This window comes from Anomalospiza imberbis, unplaced genomic scaffold (assembly GCF_031753505.1).
Source record: "Anomalospiza imberbis isolate Cuckoo-Finch-1a 21T00152 unplaced genomic scaffold, ASM3175350v1 scaffold_50, whole genome shotgun sequence".
Lineage (NCBI taxonomy): Eukaryota > Metazoa > Chordata > Aves > Passeriformes > Viduidae > Anomalospiza > Anomalospiza imberbis.
Window position 1 is genome coordinate 614774 of NW_027100109.1, and position 24601 is coordinate 639374.

The following is a 24601-nucleotide window of genomic DNA, read 5'->3' on the forward strand; positions in this document are numbered from 1 at the left end:
CTTTACAGAGTGAGGAGGCTGAGGGCCGAGATGACCCTCGCCACAGCTACGTTGAATACCATGCAATGAAAGCACGCAGTTTATGACCGGACACGGCAGCAGTGCCACGTTTTGGTCACAGCCATGCACGCATCTCGGTACTAGGCAGGCTTGCCCCCTGCCGGCGGGAAAAGAGCCAATTTCCTTCCGTTCGGTTCGCGCCCAGTGGGCTGCGGGTGACTCCACGCAGGCCCCGCCCGCCGCCAGCGTCGTCCCTCGGGCCGAGCAGCTGCGACACCCGATCCGTGTCGGTGTCGGGGCCGTGTCGGGGCCATGTGGCGACACAGGCGGGTCCCGCGGCGGGAGCCCGGCGAGGCTGCGGGGGACTGGGTTGCCGGCGCCGCGATGGGCGCCCGGGCCGGGGTCGTCAGGGTGGTCGGCGTGGACGAGGAGGTGAAAATGGCGGTGCAGCTCGCCCTGGAGCGGTTCCAGAGCGGGGACGAGGCGGGTACGCGGAACAGCCCGGCCCGGGCACGGCCTGCGGGTGTTGTGAGGGCGCTGGCAGCGGGTCAGGGAGGGGATCCTGCCCCTCTGCCCGGCCCTAGTGAGGCGCAGCTGGGGTGCTGTGTCCAGCTCCGGGCTCCCCAGCACCGGGACAGGGAGCTACTGCAGGGGGTCCGGCAGAGAGATGAGGTGAGGTGAGGTGAGGTGAGGTGAGGTGAGGTGAGGTGAGGTGAGATGAGATGAGATGAGATGAGATGAGATGAGATGAGATGAGATGAGATGAGATGAGATGAGATGAGATGAGATGAGATGAGATGAGATGTCTGGAGCATCTCTTAGCAGGAGAGGTGTGGGAGTTGGTCCTTTTAAGCCTAGAGGAGACTGAGAGGGGATCTCACTAATGCATCTGAATATCTTCAAGATGAGTCCCAGGAAGGCGGTGCAAACTTTTTGGTGACAGGATGAGGAGCAAAGGCCATAAATTAAAACACAAGAAGCTCCACCTGAACATGAGGGAGAATTTCTTTCCTTTGAGAGCAGCAGAGCACTGAAACTGCTGCCCAGGGAAAGCATTGAGTTTCCCCCTCTGGAGACATCCCAAGCCCTGGATGTGTTCCTCTGTCACCTGCTCCAGGTGACCCCCCTGCAGGGGGGTTGCAGTGGGTGGTCGCCCTTCCAATCCTAGCAATTCTGTGGTTCTGTAACATTGAGATGTCAAGATTACTGCCTGTTGCATCATTACTGTTTTCTCAATATTATTTATCATTCTAGAGATGGAATTTCCTTCTAGTTTCACTAGTGCTGAAAGAGCATTTGTTCACCGGCTCTGTCAGTCTCTTGGACTGGTATCTATAAGCAAAGGGTGAGTCGGGGTACAATTTTCAGTTTTTTGGTGCACACAAATAGTATTTCAAGGCTAATGATAACCTGATTGATGTTTTCAACATAGTCAACTGTGTTGCAAGGAATAGTATTAGAGAAAAAAGTGTAAAAGTAGCTACAGAAATGAGCATCTTTGTTCATTGCTGTACGCATGTTTGGAAAAACTTGTGATGTGTTTTGGGACAGCTTGCTTTTATACTTTGTGGATTTAATGGCTCCATTAAAAACGCTTCTCTCTGCGATTTCTGTTTTTTTCCCAAATATTTTGCATAGTGTCTCATACCTTGACAGATAAAAGTCAACCTAGAGTATGTTCCTTTTTCCTAAAATATGTTTACTTCTCCCCCCGGCAGAAAAGGAGCCAATCGGTACCTCACTGTAAGGAAGAAGGATGCATCAGAGGCACGCGCAGTCATGACTTGTGACTTGGCTCTCTATACGAAACACACCATTTGGAGTCTAATTCAGCGCTTTCCTGTCACAAATAAGGAAAGCACGGAACTCCTGCCGAGGACAGATCAAGGAAATGCCTGTGCTGTTGAATCTGGTATGTTCGGCCTGTGTTCTGATTTGGACTTGTCCATCGACACCACTTGAAAAAACCACCTGCAACCCAGTGACAAAACAAACCTCCTTCTGTTCTGTCCCCTCTCATGTCCTAACAAACACCTTCAAACAAACGCATTCATTTTCCTTACTTTTAAGGTCTTTTATAACTGGTGCTGTGAGGAATTGGGAAGTCATATCATGCACATTGTGATGTCCACCTTGTGTTGTGTTAATTTAGAATCTTTGAGCCAGTTCCAGCCAAATCTTTTTGGAAGCACATTTTGAAATGTGGCTTCATACAAGTACTATGAGGTGGGATTGAAGAGTCAATGTTACCCTGATGCCGTAAGAACACCTGTATGAGAAAATAATATTGTCTGTTCTGTTTATAGAAATTAATGTCCTTGATAAAGAATTTTAATTTTTATTTCTTTATCTCTACAAAAAAATATATTTGTTCCTTAAGAGACTACTGTCCAGACTTCTTGATTTCTTGAATATGGAAGAGTTCACTGAAAGACAAACTTCTGATAAAATGTTGGGTTTTTTTTTCAAAAGCAAGGCTTTAATCTAGATTATTGCTTTATCAGCTACAAGTGGAAGTTACACTGTGTTTCTGTGTGCAGAGATGGGTGTAGTGAGCAGAAAACACTTGTGTCAATATACCTTGTTTAATTGCATGGTTCTGATACATGGAGTCTGTTCTTGAAGTGCTTCCTTTTCTGTTATTTTCAAGTGTTTCAGTTGTTTTATAGGATTGTTTAATGAATAGAGGGAAGCTATAATGAAAGTACTGAAAGGCAATGTCTTAGGAATGTAAGGATAAGTTCATGAACAGTCCAATAGTTGCCTTTCTCTGCATCTCAAGAATGTATTTTTAGTTCTCCCGATCTCTTAGTCTGTGTTTGTCTTGGTACAACAGAGCTTGAAATTTAGTGTATGAATCTATTAATGACATTAAATATGTATAACTGAGTTTACAGCAAGCTTTTCATTCTTCTGGAAAATAATTCGGAAGGAATTACAGAGTAGCACTTGCAATGATGGATGTGAAGTAGCTCCCTCAGAAGATGTGCCCCTTTTTTGGCTACTTCTGCACTGCTTTCTAACACGTCACACTGCTGTGTGGGGGCCAGGATTCTTGATATAGCATGCTTGCATTAGTATGATTTCAGGCAAAGGTGTGGAATAGCTTCAAGGTTTAACTATGTGAGTGTGTGTTTCTAGGGAGAACTGCAGGTGTGAAATGTGGGCACAGATACAAAGGCCACCAAAATACACCAGGCTGGTTTTCTCTGGTTTGGTTTCTGTTTCTCCTTTTGTTCTTTGTAGGCTTTTTTGACTTGGAGCAATGCTCTGGAAGAGTCTGGTTTTGTTCAAAATACCTATGAAAGTAATAACTGTTTTGAAAAATGCCTATTTCAAGCACTGCAGCAGGACATGTTGCTATAAATATGACTTCTAAATGTGTGATGTGCTTGTCACTCTACCCACAGGGATGCATAAAAAGTCAGCAGTGTTAATTTTTCAGTACAATTTTTGAGCAGTGTTTTTGTGACCTTCCTCTGAATCTGCATAAATAACCTTTTAACTTGTCTTCACAGAAAACAAAGAAGTAAACAAGATAAGTTTTCGACTTAGTGATGGTGTCCCCCAGGTGCCAGTGAAAAGGGGGGAATCAGAGTTTGATTCCTTCAGGCAGTCACTACCAGTTCTTGAAAAACAGGAAGAAATTGTCCAAATAATAAAGGACAATAAAATTGTTTTGATTATAGGAGAGACTGGATCAGGAAAAACCACGCAAGTATGTTTCTACAATGAAATAAAAAAGATAACAGTATTTATTCTAAACTAATGCTAATTGTGTAACATTTGTGATATGGGATATTTTTATGCTATTTTAAGGCTTTTCTTTTCCTGTATGATTGAAAATCTTGTTCCAATTCACTTTCTTGCTTTTGAAACACTAAGCCAGTAGATAGGTACTAAAAGCATAAATGATTCCTCACAATTTTCTGGTAGATACAATTTTTTCATTAAAATAATACAAAATATTGAAGAAAAAGTATCTGTGATGTTTGTATAGCCCTTTTTCTTCTAAGGCTAGTTCTGTTCTTAGTACCCCGAGTATTTTTTGTGTTAAAATGAGAGATTATCTACAGGACTTTTTTTTTTAGATTTCTCTGAAGCAGGTGGGAGGCACTGCAAGTTTTTTCTTTAAAAAAAACCCAAATAGGTTATACTTAGAAATTTATTTTCCGCTGGTTCAGGTATGTATGCCATGATAATCTAATGAAAAGTATTTTGCAATGTGTAATTCTGAGATGCAGTTAAATTGTTTAACTTGTGCTAACAAGGCTGTGACTTTCTCAAAGAGTAAATTTGAACCACTTCTTTACAGATCCCTCAATTTATCCTTGATGACTGCTACAAGAATGGAACTCCCTGTCGTGTGCTCTGTACTCAGATGAGACGTTTAGCAGCTGTTGCTGTGGCTGAAAGAGTGGCAGCAGAAAGAAGAGAGAAGATTGGCCAGACAATTGGTTACCAGATCCAGTTAGAAAGCAGGTACTAATGGTATTTCTGAGTGTCAGTTGATCTTGTGTTGGTCTTGTGAATCTTGTGTATGTGTAAACTGCAGTATGTTTGGGTTGCAGCCTTACAGGTGGGATATGTTACTGCAGGTGAGGAATACGTAAGAGTGAAAAGGATGGCTTTCTTCCTGTGTTTTGGAATTTTCATGTGGTAGGTTGTCTTATAGCACTGAATCTCAGGTATTTTCTGTTGACTGCTTCTGCAGAGTGTATGCATGGAAATCCTTGTCTGATTTTCAGATCAAGTCTACACTTTCTTTTTTTTTTCCTTTTTTTTTTTTTTTTTTTCTCTACTTTCAACATCCGAAAGTTCTGCAAGCTTTGAAGGTAGGTGTGAACACCGGCATGCTGTAACATATGACATAGGAGTCATAAAAGGGAAAACAACAAAATTGGAAAGTGACTGATGAAGCTGAGCATTATTTATCAGTCTAGTTTGGGCTAAATTTACTCTTCTTCAGCTTCTGTGTTTAAAACATGAAGTGTAAAAGTGGACATTTCAGTATCACTTGATGAATTTGTCTGTAAAGCAGCGCATGAATGGATTGTGTGCAGTTTTTACATCTTTGCACTGTGTAGCCAATGACATTTCAGGGAAGGGGCAGCAGTTGGGATATGAGTGACCAGAAGATGGCAAAAGGTTGTGTTGCTTGAGTGAACGAAGACGACACATAGCTGATGAAAATGAATGTGCTCGAACAACAAAGCCACAAGAAGAATTCAAATGTGTGTATGAAAGCTCACAAGGATATTAAGAGATTAGAAGAGCTAGTGAAGATGTATCACAAATAAACTGGGTGATTAATATATGGAAGTACTATGCTGGCAGAAGAAGAGCAAAGTCAAGTGAAAATGGAAGCATTACTGGAAGCAGTGGAGAAAATCCTGCTTGAGAAGAATCAATACAATTACTCCAGAGAAACCCTAAAAGGGGGAGATAACAATATTTTGACCTGTGGACAAAAATATTCTGGAGTGGAGATGTTTAGAGGTGTTTATAGTAACACAGAAATATAATTTTTAAAGTTTCTTAACTGTCTTCCAGAGAAGAGCTGTAGAGTACAGTACAAAGGAACTTTTCAGCTCCTTTAGGATGACAGTACCAGAGAGAGCAGTGACAATTGCTGCTTTTATTGGAACAGCTAACTCTGCCCCAGGTATAGAACTGTAACATTTCAGTATTTTGACCTCCTGAAGAACCAGAGGATCGAGCAGATGATTTTGTGATTTAGTCAGCTGTAATGTTTTGTGTCCTCAAGGCAAGGCTTTGGGAGCTGTGGGGAGGCTTCTGTGAGGAGGTGCCAGAAGCCTCTCCTGTGTGTGACAGAGCCAGTGCCAGCCAAGAGCTGCCTCTGGCCGAGGCTGAGCCCATCTGTGATGGTGGTAGTGCCTCTGGGACAGTGGGGAACGGGAGAGGAAAACCTGCACAACAGAGGCAGTAGTTCAAGAAGAGCAGTGAGAGCATGTGAGAGAAGCAGCTCTGCAGACAGGAAGGTCAGTGCAGGAGGGGAAGAGGTTCTCCAGGTGCCAGACCAGCCCATGGTGCAGCCCATGGTGAGGCAGCTGTGGCCCGGCAGGCCATGGAGGCCCATGGTGCAGGAGGGATCCTCCTGTGAAGGATTCTGCGTTGGTGCAGGTGGATGCTTGAAGGAGGCTGTGATCCTCTGGGAAGTCCGTTCTGAAACAGGCTCCTGGCAGAGCCTGTGGCTCCGTGGAGGGAGGCCACACAGAAGCAGGTTTGCTGTCAGGCTTGTGACCCTTGGGGGGTCCCACACTTGAGCAAGCTGTTCCTGAAGCACTGCACCCTGTGGAAAGGGACCCATGCTGCAGCAGTTCATGGAGAACTGCAGCCCATGGGAAGGACTCATTTTGGAGAAGCTCATGGAGGACTGTCGCCCATGGGAGAGACCCACGTTCTCCTTGTCCTTCTCTTGAGCCTGTGAGTCTTTTGTTGTGTTTCCTCTCCCCTGCCCACGGAGAGGACAGATAGAGTGGCTTGGGTAGGCACCTGGCATCAGGCAGGCTCATCCCACCGTGTGTAGACAAATACAAAGGCTATATCCAAGCATAGGCTGAGGAATTGGAACCTGGTTTTCCACATGGAATTTTCTAGTAAATTGAATGACATGCAGAGTTTCTTCACGATTCTCTTTTACTTCCTCATTTATTAAAATTTGAATCTTATTTTTTCATTTAATCCGTTGTCCAAAGTTTTGGGGTGCAAGTACTACAAATTGTTAGGAAATGTCTGGGAAAAGGCATAGTTTAAAAACAAGTGGTGTGCAGGAGTCTTTTGAAGAAAAAACTGTAATTCCTCTTCTGGTCAGCAGCTGCTTTAATTTTTGATCCATGGAAAGCTAGCTGCCTTTAAATGGTGCAAACCCCCTGAGTTGTCTCTGTGTGTGTTCCATAGGGTTTCTCCAAAGACACTGGTAACATTCTGCACTAATGACATGCTCCTTGGCACGCTGATGGCAGGAGACAGCACCTTCTCCACTGTGACCCATGTTATTGTGGTGAGCATCCTGTGGTCTTTCATGTGGGGTGGAGCAATATGTATTGCCCTGGAAAATGAGGTCCTCATTTGTTTTATTTAGATTTGCTGAGCACTTTAGGTGTTTTTGTTTGGTAGAAGCTGAATCAACTTTAAAGACTTTCTGAGTCCTTAGAGCAGCATGCGTGTTTTGCGGATTTTGGTGGTTTTCTATGTGTTTGTGTATTTTCCTGTAAAAATGTCTTATTTTATTTTCATGACAATGATTAATTGTGGAATCAGGAGGAGTGGAGAAGGATGAAAGTGTAAATTTTTCTGAACTTCCCCTGTTAGCAGAATATCCTTAGGGGAGGCTTACATTGATGTGGTTCAATGTAATCGTGTCAGAATTTCTGTTACCATTAGCTTTAGCAATACCAAGTTTTCAGTCCATTTGTTTGCCCAGAGTTTTCAAGATAATGTGGAATCTAATGGCTAGCAAATTATTCAGATGTGTTCATTTATGAGTATGTTAATATTCCTATTGTGGAATTTAATAAGTAAGGGGAATTAGAATGTTTATGGCAAGATTTAAGTCCTAAAGATTAAAAGGTAAGTTTAGGTGCCTGCCTGTTTATCAAAGTTAAAAAGGCTTGAGAATGATCTGTACATTCTTGATGTCAGCCTACAAACCTTGTATTTTGAGTCCTTGTTTCCTTCATTCATAAGACAAATCAAAACAGAAGAATGACAAAGATGAATCATCAGTTATGTGCCTTAATTTATAAGCTTTGTGTATGACTTGTCTAAGCAATCTGTCTGTTTTTCTGATTATGTGGTGTCATACATTTCTTTAAATGCTCATCAGTGGTGAAGTGAGAATTTATGAAAATAAGATTTGTAGGATTTGTGGTTTGTGGAGTTTTCTTGAAATTTGGCTTCAAATACAAAATCAGAGAGGTTTCAGATATTCACTTTAGCCTCTAAAGTTAAGGTGCGTACAGCTTCAGCATTACAATGCTTTCAGCGCTGATAAAAAGTTTTTGAAGTACTTCTTTTGCTTATGGATAATTAAAAAAAAAATCCTATTACTTAAATTAGACTTACACATTTTAAGGCCTCTGTAATGTGCCACCAAATCATCATAAAATTATTTGTTTTAGAAAAGTTTTTTTTTTGTCAGAAGTTGTGATCCTGAATCTGTGATGGTTTTTATTCTCTTTTTTTTTCCTTTTGTTACAGGATGAAGTACATGAGAGGGATAGGTTCAGCGACTTCTTGCTAATAAAACTGAGAGATGTGCTGCAAAACCAGAATAATTTAAAATTAATTCTTTCTAGTGCTGCTCTAGATACAAATCTCTTTATTAGGTATTTTGGAAGCTGCCCAGTAATACATAGTAAGTCTTGATCTTATCTCTTAAATCTGAGTATACTTGCCCTGAGACTCACTGATCTTACTAAACTGGAGAAAACTATTCTGAGTGAAGGCACTGAGAGTTACAGGAATCCTTGTTCTTCGTGTATTCAGGTTTCTTGTTTCTTGACTATTTGTACCTCATTCAGAGTGAAGTGTTTTAGTCACTGGGAGTTCTGTAAATGCAGGTACATCCTGCCCTCCTCCACCATTAATTGAAGAAGTAGGAAGGTTATTGAAGTGCTATCTTCATGCTGATACAGGACTTAGGAGCTACATGAGAGTGATATATATCAATATATTCCAGTAGAATCTCACTCTTCAGGCTTTGTGAAGGTTGTTACTGGTTACTGGATGAAACACAGATAACTGTACCTGTTCAGTTCAGAAATACAGGCTCAGGCAGATCGGGTTTCACAGGAAAAAAGAATCACACGATTCTTCGATTTAAAGAAAATCTGTAGCTGTTCATCTAGGTAAATATTCAGAAATGGCATCTATTTTCTCTTAGTTTGTGTTCAGACTCAGTTACCTGCGGTTAGATTGCTCTCAAATGCAAAGAAAAGTTACCATTATTGCTGTTTTAATTTCATGTGACTGATCTTTAGTAGAGGCAACATATAAATGCGTGGGAGATGGGGGGTTTTTGTGGGTTTGTGTTTTTTTCCCCATGCTCCTGGCTTGCAGGTTTTCTGCATGGGCGACCTTCTCTGGCACCTTGCAATCCTCTTACTTTTTCAACAATAATGTCCAAGTTGAATGTGTTTTGAAAAGTAGCTTTTAAGATAAATGCTTTATTTGACAATCAGGTAGACTCTCTGCATGTCAGCCTTTTTTGTTTTTAATCTCAACAGTTTTAGGAAACAGGATTGCTTGCTGGTTCATTTTAGCAAATGTTTGTGAGAAGGAAACCTCTTTTTCCTTTCTTTTTTTGCAGATGGAAGTGTTTATTTCTAGTTCCCAGTTTTGAATTTCTGCCTAGTAAAATAAGGCTTGCAACTTGTTGGAGACAGGAATCTGGAAATTACACATGATTTCATGTTCTCTGAATTTTCTTTGCAAGCGAGAGCCTCAGTTGTGATTGTTATGTGGCTTTCCAGTTTACTCTTTTTGCAACTTCCTGTTCTTTCCGATCGGTCAATTTGTGTTGGAAATTCCAATGGCAGTCTCTCCAGTTGACCACAGTGCTTGTGCTGGTTATGTAACGGGCCAATAACAATTGAAAAGATGGTTTTTTCCCTTTTTTTTTTTTTTTTGAGAATTTAAGAACTAAAAGAAGCATCTTTGTCTGTTAATGTAATGTAAAAGGTTTGATTCTCCTCCTGACCACGGAAACCAACATTTTGTAGCTGTGAATTGCTGTAGTACACAGAGTTTGTGATCAGTGCTGGAAGGCTTCCTCTTTGACAGCTTCTAAAAGTATGTGAATTGTGGATTGTTCTCTCTGAAGGAAAATCCTGAGTGATCTATAGTCAGTTTAAGGGACAAGAAATCAAAATGCAGAGATTTTAATTCTTCATGCAAAAAGCATCCTTTAATGTTCACAGATAAGGTCTAGAAAATAGTCATGTTGAAAAAGAAATCAGGATAAATTACTAGAAGGTAAAGGCCACTGGGATGTCTCATCGGTCAAGAAGTATTCAGTAAAGAAAGCTTTGCTGAATTAGTTGAGGACACGGAGATAAGTCTGTCTTCTCACATGCTTCTCATGAAAAGAAAGTAGATCAGTACATCTTTGTACTGATCCATGTGGAACCTAGCAAAAAGCTGTATTAATTGCTTATTAATTAAATTTAAAATCCAGGTGGCAGACTTACATGGCGAGTTCTTGTTTGTAACCTGAAACAAAAATGGCTGTTTTCTTTTTCTCATTTAAAAAAATTATAGTTAATAACTGTCAATCTTATGAACATCTCTTGCTATAACACTTGATAAAATTGAGGAGGTTGAGGAGAAACAAGGTGGCATTTAACTTTGGAAATGTTTTGTTTTGTATAATTTTGAGAAAAATAAACTCCAGTGAAGATTGTTTTTGAAAAAATGAATGCTGTAACTGAAGCTAGTGGCTTCAGCTAATGTTATATGGATTTTTTCTATTTTAGTCCAAGGGAGACCTTTTGAAGTTAAAGAGATGTTTCTGGAGGACATTTTACGAAGCACTGGGTATACAAACAAAGAGATGGTGAAGTACAAAGAAGAAAAGCAGCAAGGTGGGTGGACTTGTTAATTGTAAGGGCTGGCAATGAGAATCACTGATTGATTGAACAAACAATTAACAGGATTATTTTCTGCTAAAATTCCAAAGTCAGGAGATTAAATGAGATGTGATTAGATGACATGAAGTATCTTTAAGCTCTCAGGATTTACATTACTGAAATAGTTTATGCAGTTAAAGAAGAAAAGATCACCTTTATTCAGTGGTTGCTTTCTTTTATCTTTCAGTTGATAAATGTAATCTGTTTTCTAATTATTATGCTGTAGAGTTATATATTACTGGGGGCTCTGCCCACATGAATACTAAAGAAGCATAGGATGCTCTGTACCTTTGGGTTCAAATTAAAGTGCAGCTATTAAAGCAGGCAGGATTTTGTACATCTTGCACAAAATGGACAAGTTGTTCCCTTTAGTAACATTTTTCACTGCTTTCTTCAGGCATGGATGTATTTTTTGTAAGTGTTAACACTCTTGAGCTAAACATCATTGGTTTTCAGTTGATTAAGTAGATACTGCTTCAGAAGTTTTCCTGGCACCTGAAAGTAATGATCCCAGAGATTATTTAAAGAAAAATTAAAAGAAAAATGCAAACCCCAAAGCTATAACGTGCAATCTTAACAGGATATTTATCACAGTGCTCATCTCTGATCACTGGGGACAGAAAAGTTCAGTTAAGACACTGGTGTTTTCTAATGTTTCTTCCACTTGTGTACAAAAATAAGTTGTTACATGCAGGGACTGTATCACTTGTCTTCAGCATTCCATTTCTGGAAGAAGATCTGGGCTGAGATTGTGTGGAAGGTGATTACTCAAGGAAGACCCTTTAAATGCAGTAGTTTGGAATAATGGAGGCTTGGGGGGTTAAACACCAAAGTGGTGGGTTTTACCTCGTTCTTATAGCCCTTGTTTGCAGTGGTGCACTTTGGGTACTCTTAAACATGTCATTTACGTTGGACTGGTAGTAGCATTCTAGATTAAATAAAAGAGGTTGAATAGGTAAAACTTGGACCTGCTGTAACTGTCTTTTTTAGTACAAAACAATGGATAATAAAGATGACTCTAAAACTTTCTTGGGGAATATTTTGCATTCTAGAAGAGAAACAGAAGAACACGCTTGCTGAGTGGTGTTCAGCTCAAGGTAACAGTAACAAAGGGACATATCAGAGACAAAAATCGGTTCCAAGGGCAAATGAGAAGTGTGAATGGTTGGATGATGGTGGTTGCACAGTATTTAATCAACTGGTAAGATTTTTCTTTTGTTGGAAGAGACATTCATATTTGTGTTGTATTACTAGCCATTTAAAATCTGTTTTCTAAAGGTAGTTCTGTAGAGGCTTTCAGGATATTAACATATTTTAAAGATTACTTGATTAGGATGAACTGCTCTTGCTGAAGTGTGCTCTTCAGTTAGGGTGGTTGTACCCAGCTTTTCCTCAGATCAAATGGCTCCACTGCCATTACTTTAGTACTTGCATATGACAAAATCAATGCGTTAACTGATACCTGAGTGCTGGATTTCTGGTTGCTGCTGGGAAAAATAACCATTCAAATTCTTTGTGGGTAATGTATGAGAATAAAGACAGCTCTTGGAAGAGATTAATTTTTCAGTATTGTTTTTTATCTTCAGACTGAAAAAGATGTGAATTGCCTTGAAAGGTGGAGAGTAAAAGAAATGGATTCCTGTCTTTCTGACATCTGGTTGCATAAAGATACTGATTCATTTGCTCAGGTGTTAAATCTTATTTTCACTGAAAATGTCAGTGGTAAGTTTCTTGTACTATTACATAAGAAAAAAAACCCCTCAAATTTACTTTGATTTTTATGGCTACTTTTATCTCCAGTTTCAAATGTTGTTACCTTTGCATTCTGATGCCTACTGAAAAAATGGATAGGGCTAGCAGAATTAATAAGTTGTTTAGTTAGTAGTTGTTGTTGTTTTGATGTATTGACAAGTGTGTTTCTAAAACAGTGTGGAATTCACATGAACTGACTGCACATATAAAGTGAGGAAACAAATTCTCTTTGGGCTGGAATTTGAAAGCAATATTTGTACTATATTTAGATGAAGAAATAACATTTTTATTGGGTTTGCTGGATTTTTTTTTTTTACTTCTCAGTTGATTATAGGCACAGTGAAACTGGTGTGACTGCTCTGATGATTTCTTCAGGAAGAGGCTTTTTGAGTCAAGTAGAACAGTTGATCAGCATGGGAGCAAGTATCCACTGCAAATCACCTAATGGCTGGTAAAAACAGAGAAACCAAAAGACAGATTTATTTGTCAATATAGAAGAGAGAAAGAAAATTCTTTAACATCTAAATTAATTTGCTAACTTATCACACTGCTGTAAGAACTATAGATTTTGACAGCCTCAACAGTTTCTAACTCCTTTTAATCACATTGTTTTCTGTAAATTCTAAATCAAATTCTTAATTACATGGTCTTGATTATGAGCTATAAACTTTGCTTCAGTAGGTCTTTTTTAAGATACTGGTTAGCAGGACAACTGTAATCTACTGAATTGGACCAAAATGTTTCTCAATTCTTATTTTCATGGAGTTACCTATATCAGAAGATCTTTCTGTGATGTTTCTAAATATGTTGTAGCATGTAAAAATATTTGTGAATCTGGAAAAACTCAAGTTTTGTGGTCATGGAGTATGTCTTCATCTAAACAGGGAAGGACAGTAAATAATTGTCGTATGGCATGATAAGAATCAGGATTGCAGGGGTCTGATATTTGGTACTAACATTTGAAAAACTTGGGAAGAAATGCAGTTTAAAGGTAAAACAGTGAACTGCATTTTGAGGAGGACAGCTTCTGAAAGGCATGCAATAGCTGAATGTTACGCCTGGGGTGTGACTTTTGGAGATGACTTAAAAGGTACTGCAAACAGGCAGGTCTGATCTATGCACGTTGTTGTGGGCTTTTGAAAGCAATGGCACCTCCTTCCTCCTCATTTCCTCGTGCATGTTTGCAGGTGCTCCTGTGTAAAAGTGACATTCTTTTGTGGTAAAGAGCTGTAGTTACCTAAAAGTCAGATAGCTGTTAACACCTATTTCAAATGGGAAGTTGAAGATCCAGCAATAACGGTACTGATAACAATACAGAAATGGGTACAAAAGTCTGGTGTCAATTACCTCGCCTGATGTGCTCTTCATACTCATCTTTTGAAGTGAAAAATATAATAAAAATACATGTGCAACTCTTTCAGGATGGCTGTGGACTGGGCTAGGCACTTTGGACAGACAGAGGTTGTCGATCTGTTGGAATCCTACAGGTAAGCTGTAACTGTTTTGCAGAACGAGTTGTATATGATAGTGATGGGGAATTTGAGGTTTGTGTTCTTTTAATCAGAACAGGTTTTAGCTTTTCATGCTGTAAAATCTGGACTGAATAGCAATACTTTTTTTTTACGAATAGGAATATTTCAAAACCAAAATAGTTTGTACTCAGTATCTTTTTATTTATGTTTGCACTAATTCTATACTATGTACCATTTTCACATGCTTACTTTGGAATCAAATCTGTCATGTGTTTTTATCTGTATATTTTTATATGCAATAAGCATATTAAAGAAAATTTACAGAAGTAATGTGTACACTAGGCCATTCACAAATGATTTTCTGATTAACTTACAGTTATCATAGTTGAGGTAGTGTTTTCTAAAGATTATATGTATTATAATTTCTCTTAGTGTAGTTTCTGCTAGTGGGAAATTTTTGGAGAATACATATCTCTTAAATAGTTTTCCTTGAACGGATAAACGAGAAGTATCTTTACACTTTCATTTGCTTATGGTTGTGTTTCAATGAAGTTGAAGAAAACTAAAGTTAACACTAATAAATGAAGTGGCATCCTTTGTTGGGTTAACATTGAAATCAGTGAACAGCAATAGTATGGTGATTCCCTTCTGCTATACTTAAACATTAGAATTCAAGACCAATAGTCATGTTGGTCTTGGTCTAAGTTTGAGTTGATGGCTCAATGCAAACCTGAAGGGGCAGCCTTGACTCTGGTGTATTTTTCTGTTACAGCGCTTCATTCGAATTTGGAAATCTGGATGAAAGTTCCCTGGTCCAAAATAGTGGTAGTGACCTTAGTGCAGAGGACAGAGAACTACTGACAGCTTATCATCACAGTTTTGATGATGAAAAAGTGGATCTGGATCTGATAATGCACTTACTTCACAGCATCTGTCATAGTTCTGATGCAGGTAGGTAAATGCCTAACCAGTTGTTGTGGCTTCAGCTTCTGATGAATGAATCGTGCTCTTTTTTCAGCAATCCCCAAACGTTAAAACCTTCTGAGTGCTAATCGACATGTCGACATGTATTTGAATTTTCTGTTTAACTTTGCAAACCCACTTCCTTTTTAGGAGCAATCTTAATATTTCTTCCTGGGTATGATGAGATAATGAGCCTGAGGGACCGCATTCTTTTGGATGACAAGAGATTTGCTGATAATGCTGACAGGTAAAACCTTTAGTTACTGTGGCTTTTCATTGCTTCTTTTAGGATCCTTAAAATGTTCATTTTGTCTTACATTAGATATCAAGTTTTCATGCTTCATTCAAGTTTGCAGACTTTGGATCAGAAGAAAGTGCTTGAAACTCCACCTTTTGGCATCCGCAAAATTGCAAGTATTAGAGGACTTTGCCTGAGGCTACAATGTTCTATTTTGCCGTTGCTTTTACAGTTACTATAATTTTGGTGGTTTGGGTTTTTTTTTCTTTGCAGATTCTTTCTACTAATATTGCAGAAACCAGCATAACAGTCAATGATGTGGTGTTTGTCATTGACTCAGGCAAGGTGAAAGAGGTATGACTGGCTTAAATTTTCCTGGTACGATTCTAAAACACACAGTGCATAAATTTTGGAGAACTTTTTTTGTTTTTACTTTACAGTAAAGTGAAAAAAAGCTTTTACTAAGAGCAAAGTGCCTGTCAGGCAACAGTCCTCGCTGAAAAGTTTCAACATCCATTTGTTTTAAGACAATACTGTAAATAGCTAGCTGTCTAAAAAACCTTGTAAAAGTTAATCTAGGTTGATGTATTAATGGATCTTTCTCTTTCTCAATTTAGTATTTCTGTTGGATTTTTAAAACAAGTCCTCAGTTTAGACCACCACCTTCCTGAGACTTAGAGAGCACTGGGAGTTCCTTTTGTTCTACTATTGTATCAAGTCCAAAAATAATCCAATAAGTTCTTAAGCAGTTTTTTTGGTGTGTTCAGTGCCCATTTCTAATTACTTGTTCAAGAAAACTGAGAACACATAATGAGGCAATTTGAGACCTCGTGTGCGGCTTTGAAAATGAAACTGGATTTCAGAGGCGATATGCACACCAAATTTCTGAAGTTCTCATAAAACAAACTTTTTTTTTTGTAATTTCACATCAGTCTAAGAAAATAAGTAGATAATTTCCAAGTGAGATAAAAAGAAAAACTTTATTTGGTATAATAATGTATTTTTACTTGCTTTGTGATATCTCAGAACACAGATTTAACATACCTTTTACTGACTTGCAATTACCTATTGACTAGAAAACATTGAATTTCAAAACCTGTGGAGCATTAAGATACTACAAAGGCGATACCATCATAAATTCACTAAAACTGAGAAGGTACCTTTGTTGCAGAAGCTGCTGTATATATTACTGTTTCATACTTTTTAGAAAACTTCCGTTGGTAATCTAAACAACTAGTAACTTTTATTTCATGTACCTTTTTGAGTTTTCATTTTATATTAATTTGTTTTTCTAGAAGTCTTTTGATGCACTGAGTCGTGTTACAATGCTAAAAATGGGGTGGATTTCAAAAGCCAGTGCTGTCCAGAGAAAAGGCAGGTAATAAATGCCTCATACCAGTTTCCATTTTGCAGAAATCCACAGTCCTTTACGTTTAGAAAAAAGCACACAACATAGTAACTATTTCTAGCCTAGTCCAGTGTGTAGGGTCAGTATGTATTTCCTTGGAAGAATTTCCCAAGTTGTAGAAAAGTGATGCTCAGGCATTTCCAAAAGGTCTGGGTTGTTTTCCCCCCATTAACTTGTTCTCCTTCCTCTTTCTCCCATGTAGCACCAGCAGTCACAGTGTCCAATGGGGTGTTTTCACATCTTGGCTGTGGGCAGGGGACTGCCTATTTCACTTTCTCCAAACTATCCATGACTTAACAGGCCATAATTATATTCTTCCCAACACTGTGGGCGAGGGCTCAGAAGTTTATGTAGCAACAAATGCCTGTTTAATCAATCATACTGGCATTAAGCTGCACGTATGCAGAATTTGCTGTCTCTCATTCACTCACAAGTTATTTAATCTTTATTCTACCTTTTACTCCAAGCATCACTTGTGTTTGGGGGATGTGAGGGGAAGCAATAAAGTTTGCAACTGATTCCTTACAACAAAGGATGATTGAGATTTGGACTGGTCTTAGGTTAGCGAAAAACTAACAGCACTTTACATTAGATAAGCCTTATTTTTCTTTTTCCAGATTTCTCAGTGTTGGGTTAAAATTACAGTAAAAAATAGCCACACTCTCAAAAATTATTCATGATTGGAAAACTCTCATTTTGCGTGTGACTTACAACACTTTCTTCATAGTACTGCCTCTTCTTTTCCATTCTGAGTTTCTGTGTCTGTTTGTTGGCTTTTGGTTTTGTTTTTAGACAGAAATCCTCATTTTCACAACTTCCTCTATTTTACTTTCAAGGGCTGGGCGCTGTCAGCCTGGAGTCTGCTTTCGTCTCTTCAGCAGGCTCCGATTTCAGAATATGTTGGAATTTCAATCTCCAGAACTTCTAAGAATGCCGTTTCAGGTGCATGTTCAGTTAGAAATTATAACTTTAAAAAATATAATGTCATCAAACCATACTATTAATTGCAACAAGTCATGTGTTAGGAGGTTGTTTCCAAATCTTGGTAATCTTCTTTGTTTTGCCTTTTACATTGCAGGATATTTGTTTGTACACAAAAATTCTGGCTCCAATTAATTGTCCAATTGTAGACTTTCTTATGAAAGCTCCTGATCCTCCGCCTGCTGTGACTGTGATAAATGCTGTGCGTATGCTTAAGGTCAGAAAAGGAATAGGTTTAGATGGTAATTGTGTTTGATCCCAAATTTGTGGTATAGCAGTCTGTCTTACTGACTTCAGTTTGTACTGAAGCTGGTTTTAATTACTTTAGGATGTTTTGAATTTTTGTTTATTGTCTGTTTTCATTTTGTGTGTGGGGATGTGTTTTTCCATGTCGAGGGAAGAGAGTGCTTCAAAGTCTTGTCTCTGTTAATAGTCTGACTTGCTTTTTTAATGTTTGGAAACAAATCTAGTTAATGTCCAGTATTCACATCCTTTCTGCTTTGACTCTGATTTGATTTTGTCCACTGTACCCGTCTCCCTCTCCTTTGTTTGTTTGTTTGTTTATAAACAGACCATAGATGCCATGGACCCTTGTGAAGATCTCACTGAGCTTGGTTATCACCTCACTGAATTATCTGTAGAGCCACACCTCGGTAAAATGGTGTTGTATGCTGTAGTTCTGAAGTGCCTGGATCCTGTTCTGACCATTGCCTGTGCTCTTGCCTACCAAGACCCTTTTGTGCTGCCCACGCTGGCCTCCCAAAAGTGTGCAGCCATGCTGTGCAAGAAGCGTTTTGCTGCTGGGACGTTCAGTGACCACATGACCCTGCTCAGGGCTTTCCAGGTAGTATTTCATTTCACAGAGTACTAATCACAGCACATCACCCAAGCAATGCAAATGTACCAATCCACTTGGATGTAGAGTGGTGGACTGTGATTAAGTCCTCGGAGAAGACTTTCTTTTTGCTTAGCGGCTTTCCTGGGTATTGGACTCATAAATTTGTGAGGGAACCCTTTTTATAGTATGTTTTGTTGATATTTTTAAACCTTATAAAATTCTAAATGTTCTAACAATGTGCCTCTTTATATCCTACTACACTGAATTTCAAATCATGATCTTAATGTAATGATCTTTATTTATTGTTTTAACTTGACATAGTCATCATTCTAGTGAACACGTAAGGAGAATCTAATTCTTGAACAGAAAAAAGTATCTGGTTTGATACATTAACTTTTAGAGTGGGTTTTGCATTTATTTTATTGACATAAATATAATCTTTAAAAAAAAGTGCAGTTTTAGTTTAAGCCCTTCAAATTAACAGGCAAATGTAAAAATGTTTTCAGGCATGGCAGAAGGCACGCAGTGATGGCTGGGAGAGAGCCTTCTGTGAAAAGAACTTCCTGTCCCGAGCCACAATGGAAATCATTGCAGGAATGAGAACACAGTTGCTTGGCCAACTTAGAGCCTCAGGTAAAGAAATTGGAAACTATTTTAACATTGTTTTAAAGTCAAGCATGTAGAAATTGTAACAAAATCATGTTTACTGCTGTAATTTTCCTTACTTAATTTGAAATACACCTTCATGCACACATTCATGCAGGGTATGGTGTAGATGAGGAAGTGTGGCTGATCTAACTGAAAGCACCCTCATCTTCACATGCCACTGCATTTCATGTTTTAATAAATCATTTCCATAGGAAATGTCTTTAAATTTTAGGAAATAGTAATATTCTGTGTTAGTATAAAACCCCTTATCAGGAAGGATTTCAGTGTAATGGTTTCTTCTTGGTGCTGTTAAGGTTGGCAGTGGTGAAAAATGCAACAAATAAGTCGTTTATTTCACCATTAGTTTCTAGCTCCTTTTGAGAACCAAACACAAGCTAACATGGCCCTGTTTTGTCTTTTTCATTTGCCAGGTTTTGTGAGAGCCAGAGGAGGAGGTGATATTAGAGATGTTAATGCTAACTCTGAGAACTGGGCTGTAATTAAAGCTGCCTTAGTGGCCGGGATGTATCCCAATCTTGTGCATGTAGACAGAGAAAGCCTGCAGTTGACTGATGCAAAGGAGCAGAAAGTGCAATTTCATCCTACCTCTGTTCTTGTTGAGTCTCAGTATAAAAAGGTAAAATCATTTGGATCTCATAGTTCAAAAAAAAGGGCCCTAAAATCTATCATGTGTTTTAGAAATGTCTTTTCCTAGTTGTCAGTACTTTAAAAGCACTATGGGCATTTTACACTACAGCTTTAGAAAATACTGTTCTACCCAGCTGATAGAATTGGACGTGATTAATTTTCCATTGTTTCAATTAGTCCTTTCTCTAGATGGAACAAGGCAAAATGGCAGAAAAACGTCCCCAGTTATAAAATTGTTTTAAAGATACAATGATCCCTACTCTTAAAAGCAAGTTTTTCTCTCAAACTTTTTTTTTAACATTTCTTTTTAAAGCAAAATATTTTGTTTTATCATGGTAGGATAATTTGTGAATGTGGTTGAATTCTCTCATGCTTTTTTATTTGCATGTATATTTTTATATGTATCTAATTATACATGTATTTATTTCTCAAAATACACAATTACAGAATGGTTTGGCTTGGAAGGGACCTTAAAGCTTATCTCATTTCAACCCCCTGCCATGGGCAGGGACACCTTCCACTAGTCCAGGTTGCTCAGAGCCCCACCCAGCCTGGCCTTGAACACTATCAGGTTGAGGCATCCACAATGTCTCTGGATAAAATGAGAAATACTTTCAAATTTATATTAATTACAGGTAGAGGGTATAATAGCCTTGTCTTACCTGCTCTTGTACAGATTGCCTCAGCAAAAGGACAAGCTGCAGCCATCCAGGCCCTCCCTACAGACTGGCTTATATATAATGAAACGACGAGAGCTCACAAGACAGCAAACATCAGGTGCTGCTCTGTTGTGACACCTGTCACCGTGTGTCTCTTCAGTGGACCAGCCAGACTGCCAAGTAATGCCTTGCAGGCATCTTCATCCTTTCGAGGTACACTGCAGTCTGGATTTGGAATGTTTTCTTTGGTATACATCAGTGTGTGACATGGAAAGCTTATTTTTTAGTAATATTTAATACATATATTGGCTGATTCTGAAAACAGCGCTGTCATAATTCCTGTAGCTAATCAGGAAGAGTTTGTCGGTTCTGTAAGAAATCTCTCGGTTTTGGGATTCCTTGCATATTCAAGTCCATAAATTACACAGTTCTAGGGTCTCAGAAATTGCAGTATACTTTGTAAGGAAAAAATGCAGCCACAATGTCTCATGATCATACTGGTACTGAGAAGTGCAGTATGTATGTTCTTTTTCTACAGACTACTTTATTTGATACATTGAACCATATTATTCAAACGGAATAATTTAGAAACAATCAATATGGCAAACAAGTCATGTTGCTTCTAGCTGACACATACATTTTCAAGATATGTTCTGTTAATAATTTTTAATGTCAGTTAACTGTACTATTAACTGTAAGTAATGAATTGTGGTGAAAAATCAAGACCCCGCAATTTCGATAGATTTGTAAGGCATGGTATGTTTATTTCCACACTGGATGCATGTGAGGGATCTTTTCCCTTCAAAGGACATGCACGCCCCTGAAAACTCCTGATCCTTTTTTATTACTCTACCTAATTTTCATATTCGTAGAATTTCACAATAGGTTCATGCATATTCATTCTGATTTCACGTTACACTTAGAGCTAGTTACACTTGTACTCAGTTTTTGTCAGAAAGTACAGAGAGAACTCCTGAGTCACTCTGCGCTGTTTGCTTCAAGGTCTGAGGAGTCTTTCTTATCTCTTTAGTTGGAAATTTGCATTCTTTCTCCTTAGCTGGGGCAGTTTCGCTAGTGCTGCAGTTACAGACTAAACAGCATATTTTACTTACGTTAGGTAGCTCAAAGAGGCACATTTCACCTAAATCCAAATGGATTTCTACCCTGTTAAATTTTTACTCTGTCTCATTAATAGAGAATACATACAAATTTCCTTTTTTTTTTCTCATTTAAATTGAGTCCTGTTGGAATGGAAGCAAAAATAACTGCTGGTAGTTGTTATAGTTTGAATCAAACTAAAAGTCCAACTTATTTCTGAAGCTTTCCTGTCTTGCTTTTAAACTGTGAACCTTAGAGTAGTGTTCATGCTGATTGAATTGCATTTTAGAAAAATCAGGAATCCTAATTAATAGCCCTATGTATATATATTTTTTCTTAGGAGGTCTTTAAATCTGCTGTTTTACTAGGAAATAGAGCTGCGTGTGGTTTTGCAAACAGCTTTAGGCAAAAGTTGGTTAGTGGCCTGTGAATGCTGGTGAAGGTACATGAGTTGAGTCACATCATATCAGTACAGGTTTTTACATAGTAGGACCTTCACCAGGTCTGGCTACTTGATTGCTGCTATCTGGAACAAAGACTTTTCAGTGTATTTGCAGAAAAGAAGAGGTAGTTTTACAAATGTTTACATTTTAAAGTCAATTTTAGAAGGAAAAATATTATTGCTGGTAACACAGTAGTATGCGGATTTTTGTATGTAAGTAGAAATAATACAGAGATGCTAATGCATCTTTTGTCTTTAATTCAGGGGGAGGGGTATCTAATGATAGCAGTGACAGTGAGATGGAGGACAAAACTGCACAGCTAAAGCTGGATGAATGGCTCCATCTCAAACTGGACCCTGAAGTAAGTAAGAAATTACTCCTGGGTTTGCTTAATGTAGAGGAATTGTAAAAAGATGTGAAAATGTTTTTGTAACATTTGAGCAGCCCAGAATTTTCTCCAAGAACGTGATGGTCCATTTGGGTCTCTCAAACTGTGTACTCTGTGATTTAACCTTTATTTCATGAGCTCATCAGGAATTAAAGGGCTTCAATCCCCTTTGGCACAGAGTTGTCTGTTGTGTGAATTCGTATATTCAACATCCAAGTTGCAATGCTTCATCACCTATCACCCATACCTTTCTATTCTTTTGCCTGTGAGCAAAAAGAAAGAAAATAATTGGTCACCTGAGTCAACAGTGAGAGTGCTCATCCCTCTTCCTCCATCTTGGTGTGGGTCTCCTGTCTCTTACACAAGGGAGCAGGAAAGCCTCAGCAGTCCAGATGCTGTTGGATCTGCTTCACAAACTTTCTGGGCAGTATGATGTTTTATAGGTCTGAGCTTGGCAGTTTTGTCCCTTTCCACAAGTCAGCAAATTCTGAAGAGACTGCCAGACAAAAGATAATGGCTGCAAGGGACAGCAAGCTGCAGGTGACAGTGGCTGCATAAGGGCCCTTCTGCTCCTTCTGGCCTCCTGTCCTGCCTGCATGGTGCTCCATCAGGCCATAGCATGAGCTGGGATAGCCAAAATCTGAACAAGAGCTGAGAGAACAGTCACATTGGCATATTGTATTCTTCTTTCTCTGAGACGATAAACAAAATTGGATCAAAAAAGGAGGACTTGAAGCTGGAGTTGCTGAAAGAAAGTTGCTGTCGGATTTTGGAAGGATAAATTTCAAAACCTCTTTGAAATAGAAGTCTTTATGTCATTGAGGAACTGTGGCGATGGTAGGAGGTAGTTTATGGGTCATGAAACATACAGCTTTACCAGCTCTAATCATAACACAGTCTCTCCTAGACATGTCCAAAAGAGTGTTTTTTTAAAATTTATTTTAATGGAAGCATTTCTGATAACATGGGAATTAGACTATACTCTTCTGAATTTAGTCATCACATTTCAGCAGATGTCTCTGTAAGAAAAATGTCACTTAGAGCTCTTTTCCCTCAAGTATGACTGAAGAGTGCATGAGTTGAGACTGATTTGAGAGGAAGGGCATAAAGCGTGAAAGGATTGGGTTTTCTTGAAAGATAAAAAGGAAAAAAAAGTCTGTGGTTTTACAATACAAAGCTAAGTTTAGTACAGAGCTAAACAAAATGTTTCAAAAATTACCTTGCACCCAAGGAAAAGAAAGCAAATTAATATCTTAGTTTAAATATGGATTATTCCCCTTCCCCAAGACCTTAGTCTTGCCTTTCATTGTGGACCCTGTTTATATTAGAATGCCAGGTGCTGCCTGATACGAAAAAGACAGGGTCCTCTTACCTGCGTGATAAAATTTTCATCAGTGTTTAACAGAATTAGAACTCATTGCAGGCTGCTGGTATGCTGCTGCAATTCAGGCAGAAGTGGCACAGCTTGTTCCTGCGTCGTATGCGAGCTCCTGCTAAGCCATGGTCTCAGACTGATGAAACAACTTTAAGAGCAATTACAGCTGCTCTGAGTGCTGAAGAACAGTCTGCAGGTCTGCAGCAGCCTTCAGGAATTGGCCAGAGACCAAGACCTGTGACTTGTGAAGAACTTCCTTTGACATCTACATGGAAGTCAACCAACAGCAGAAAAAGCTCAACAGAAACTGAATTGTCTGAGTCCTCTCATGCTGAAAAGTAAGATGTTGAAGTCTTCTGCTCTTGCTGTAGGTTGCAACTGATGTATACAAGCTTCACTTAAATTTCTGCTAGTAATAGGAGGTGGAAACAGTGGAAATACAGATGAAAAGTGTTATACTGTTGTATGCTGCTTTCTAATCCCATAAAGAAGTATTTCATACCTGGCCCTGCTGTTAGAGAGAGCAGTCAGGAATATTGTCCATGAATTGTGATGTTTGAGAAGTAGCAGAAGAGGTTTAACAGCAGCATTAAAAAGCAGTGCATGATCAGTATGGGTTTTTTAGTTAGGGTTTAATAGATTTTGTAGTTGCTGTAATACATGTGGTCATGCAGTAGGCTGACAGGTCGATGTAAAATGTTCAGTGACTGTTTGTGAAACTCAAGGTATGTCCTTTTTAGGGTTTCAGTGAAATCTACTACTCCTGCACTCCACCAGCCAAAGAAGTACAAAGAAAAAGACATTTTGCTCTCCAAACGATCCTCACATGACAGATCAGCTCAGTCCTCAGTGAAGCCTGCAGACAGCAGTAGCTATTCCAGCCCCTGTGCTAGTCCTTCTTCTCCAGTGTCTGGAAAGGTAGAGTTCTCTAACATATCACCCTGCTCTTCCAAAGTAATAGAATTTCTTGTTGATATCATTCTGCAGTTAGGTATTTTACTGATAAATTAGGAACCTAACTTAACTTTTCATTTATAA

General features: G+C 38.9%; 1 protein-coding gene across 1 annotated transcript; it reads left to right on the top strand.

The window, feature by feature from the left end:
- The first annotated feature begins 288 nt into the window (after window positions 1-288).
- LOC137467000 (3'-5' RNA helicase YTHDC2-like) lies at window positions 289-24601 on the top strand. The gene is made up of 26 exons (XM_068178577.1): window positions 289-487; window positions 1255-1345; window positions 1719-1912; window positions 3519-3718; window positions 4316-4482; window positions 6922-7024; window positions 8224-8380; window positions 10500-10607; window positions 11705-11853; window positions 12239-12374; window positions 12729-12855; window positions 13826-13891; window positions 14649-14827; window positions 14990-15086; window positions 15162-15249; window positions 15351-15431; window positions 16373-16455; window positions 17322-17427; window positions 17564-17683; window positions 18038-18310; window positions 18811-18937; window positions 19384-19589; window positions 20277-20472; window positions 22064-22161; window positions 23612-23901; window positions 24304-24601. Exons 1-26 carry the CDS (start codon window positions 313-315, stop codon window positions 24572-24574), a joined length of 3888 nt encoding a protein of 1295 aa, XP_068034678.1. The 5' UTR covers window positions 289-312; the 3' UTR covers window positions 24575-24601.

Bases quoted from the DNA above. Each gene is read 5' to 3' on its own strand.
- LOC137467000 (XM_068178577.1), top strand. From the start codon at position 313: ATGTGGCGACACAGGCGGGTCCCGCGGCGGGAGCCCGGCGAGGCTGCG. The intron at 8,381-10,499 runs GTAAGTCTTGAT...TTTCTATTTTAG, and splicing joins AAGCTGCCCAGTAATACATA to TCCAAGGGAGACCTTTTGAA. The intron at 12,856-13,825 runs GTAAAAACAGAG...CAACTCTTTCAG, and splicing joins TGCAAATCACCTAATGGCTG to GATGGCTGTGGACTGGGCTA.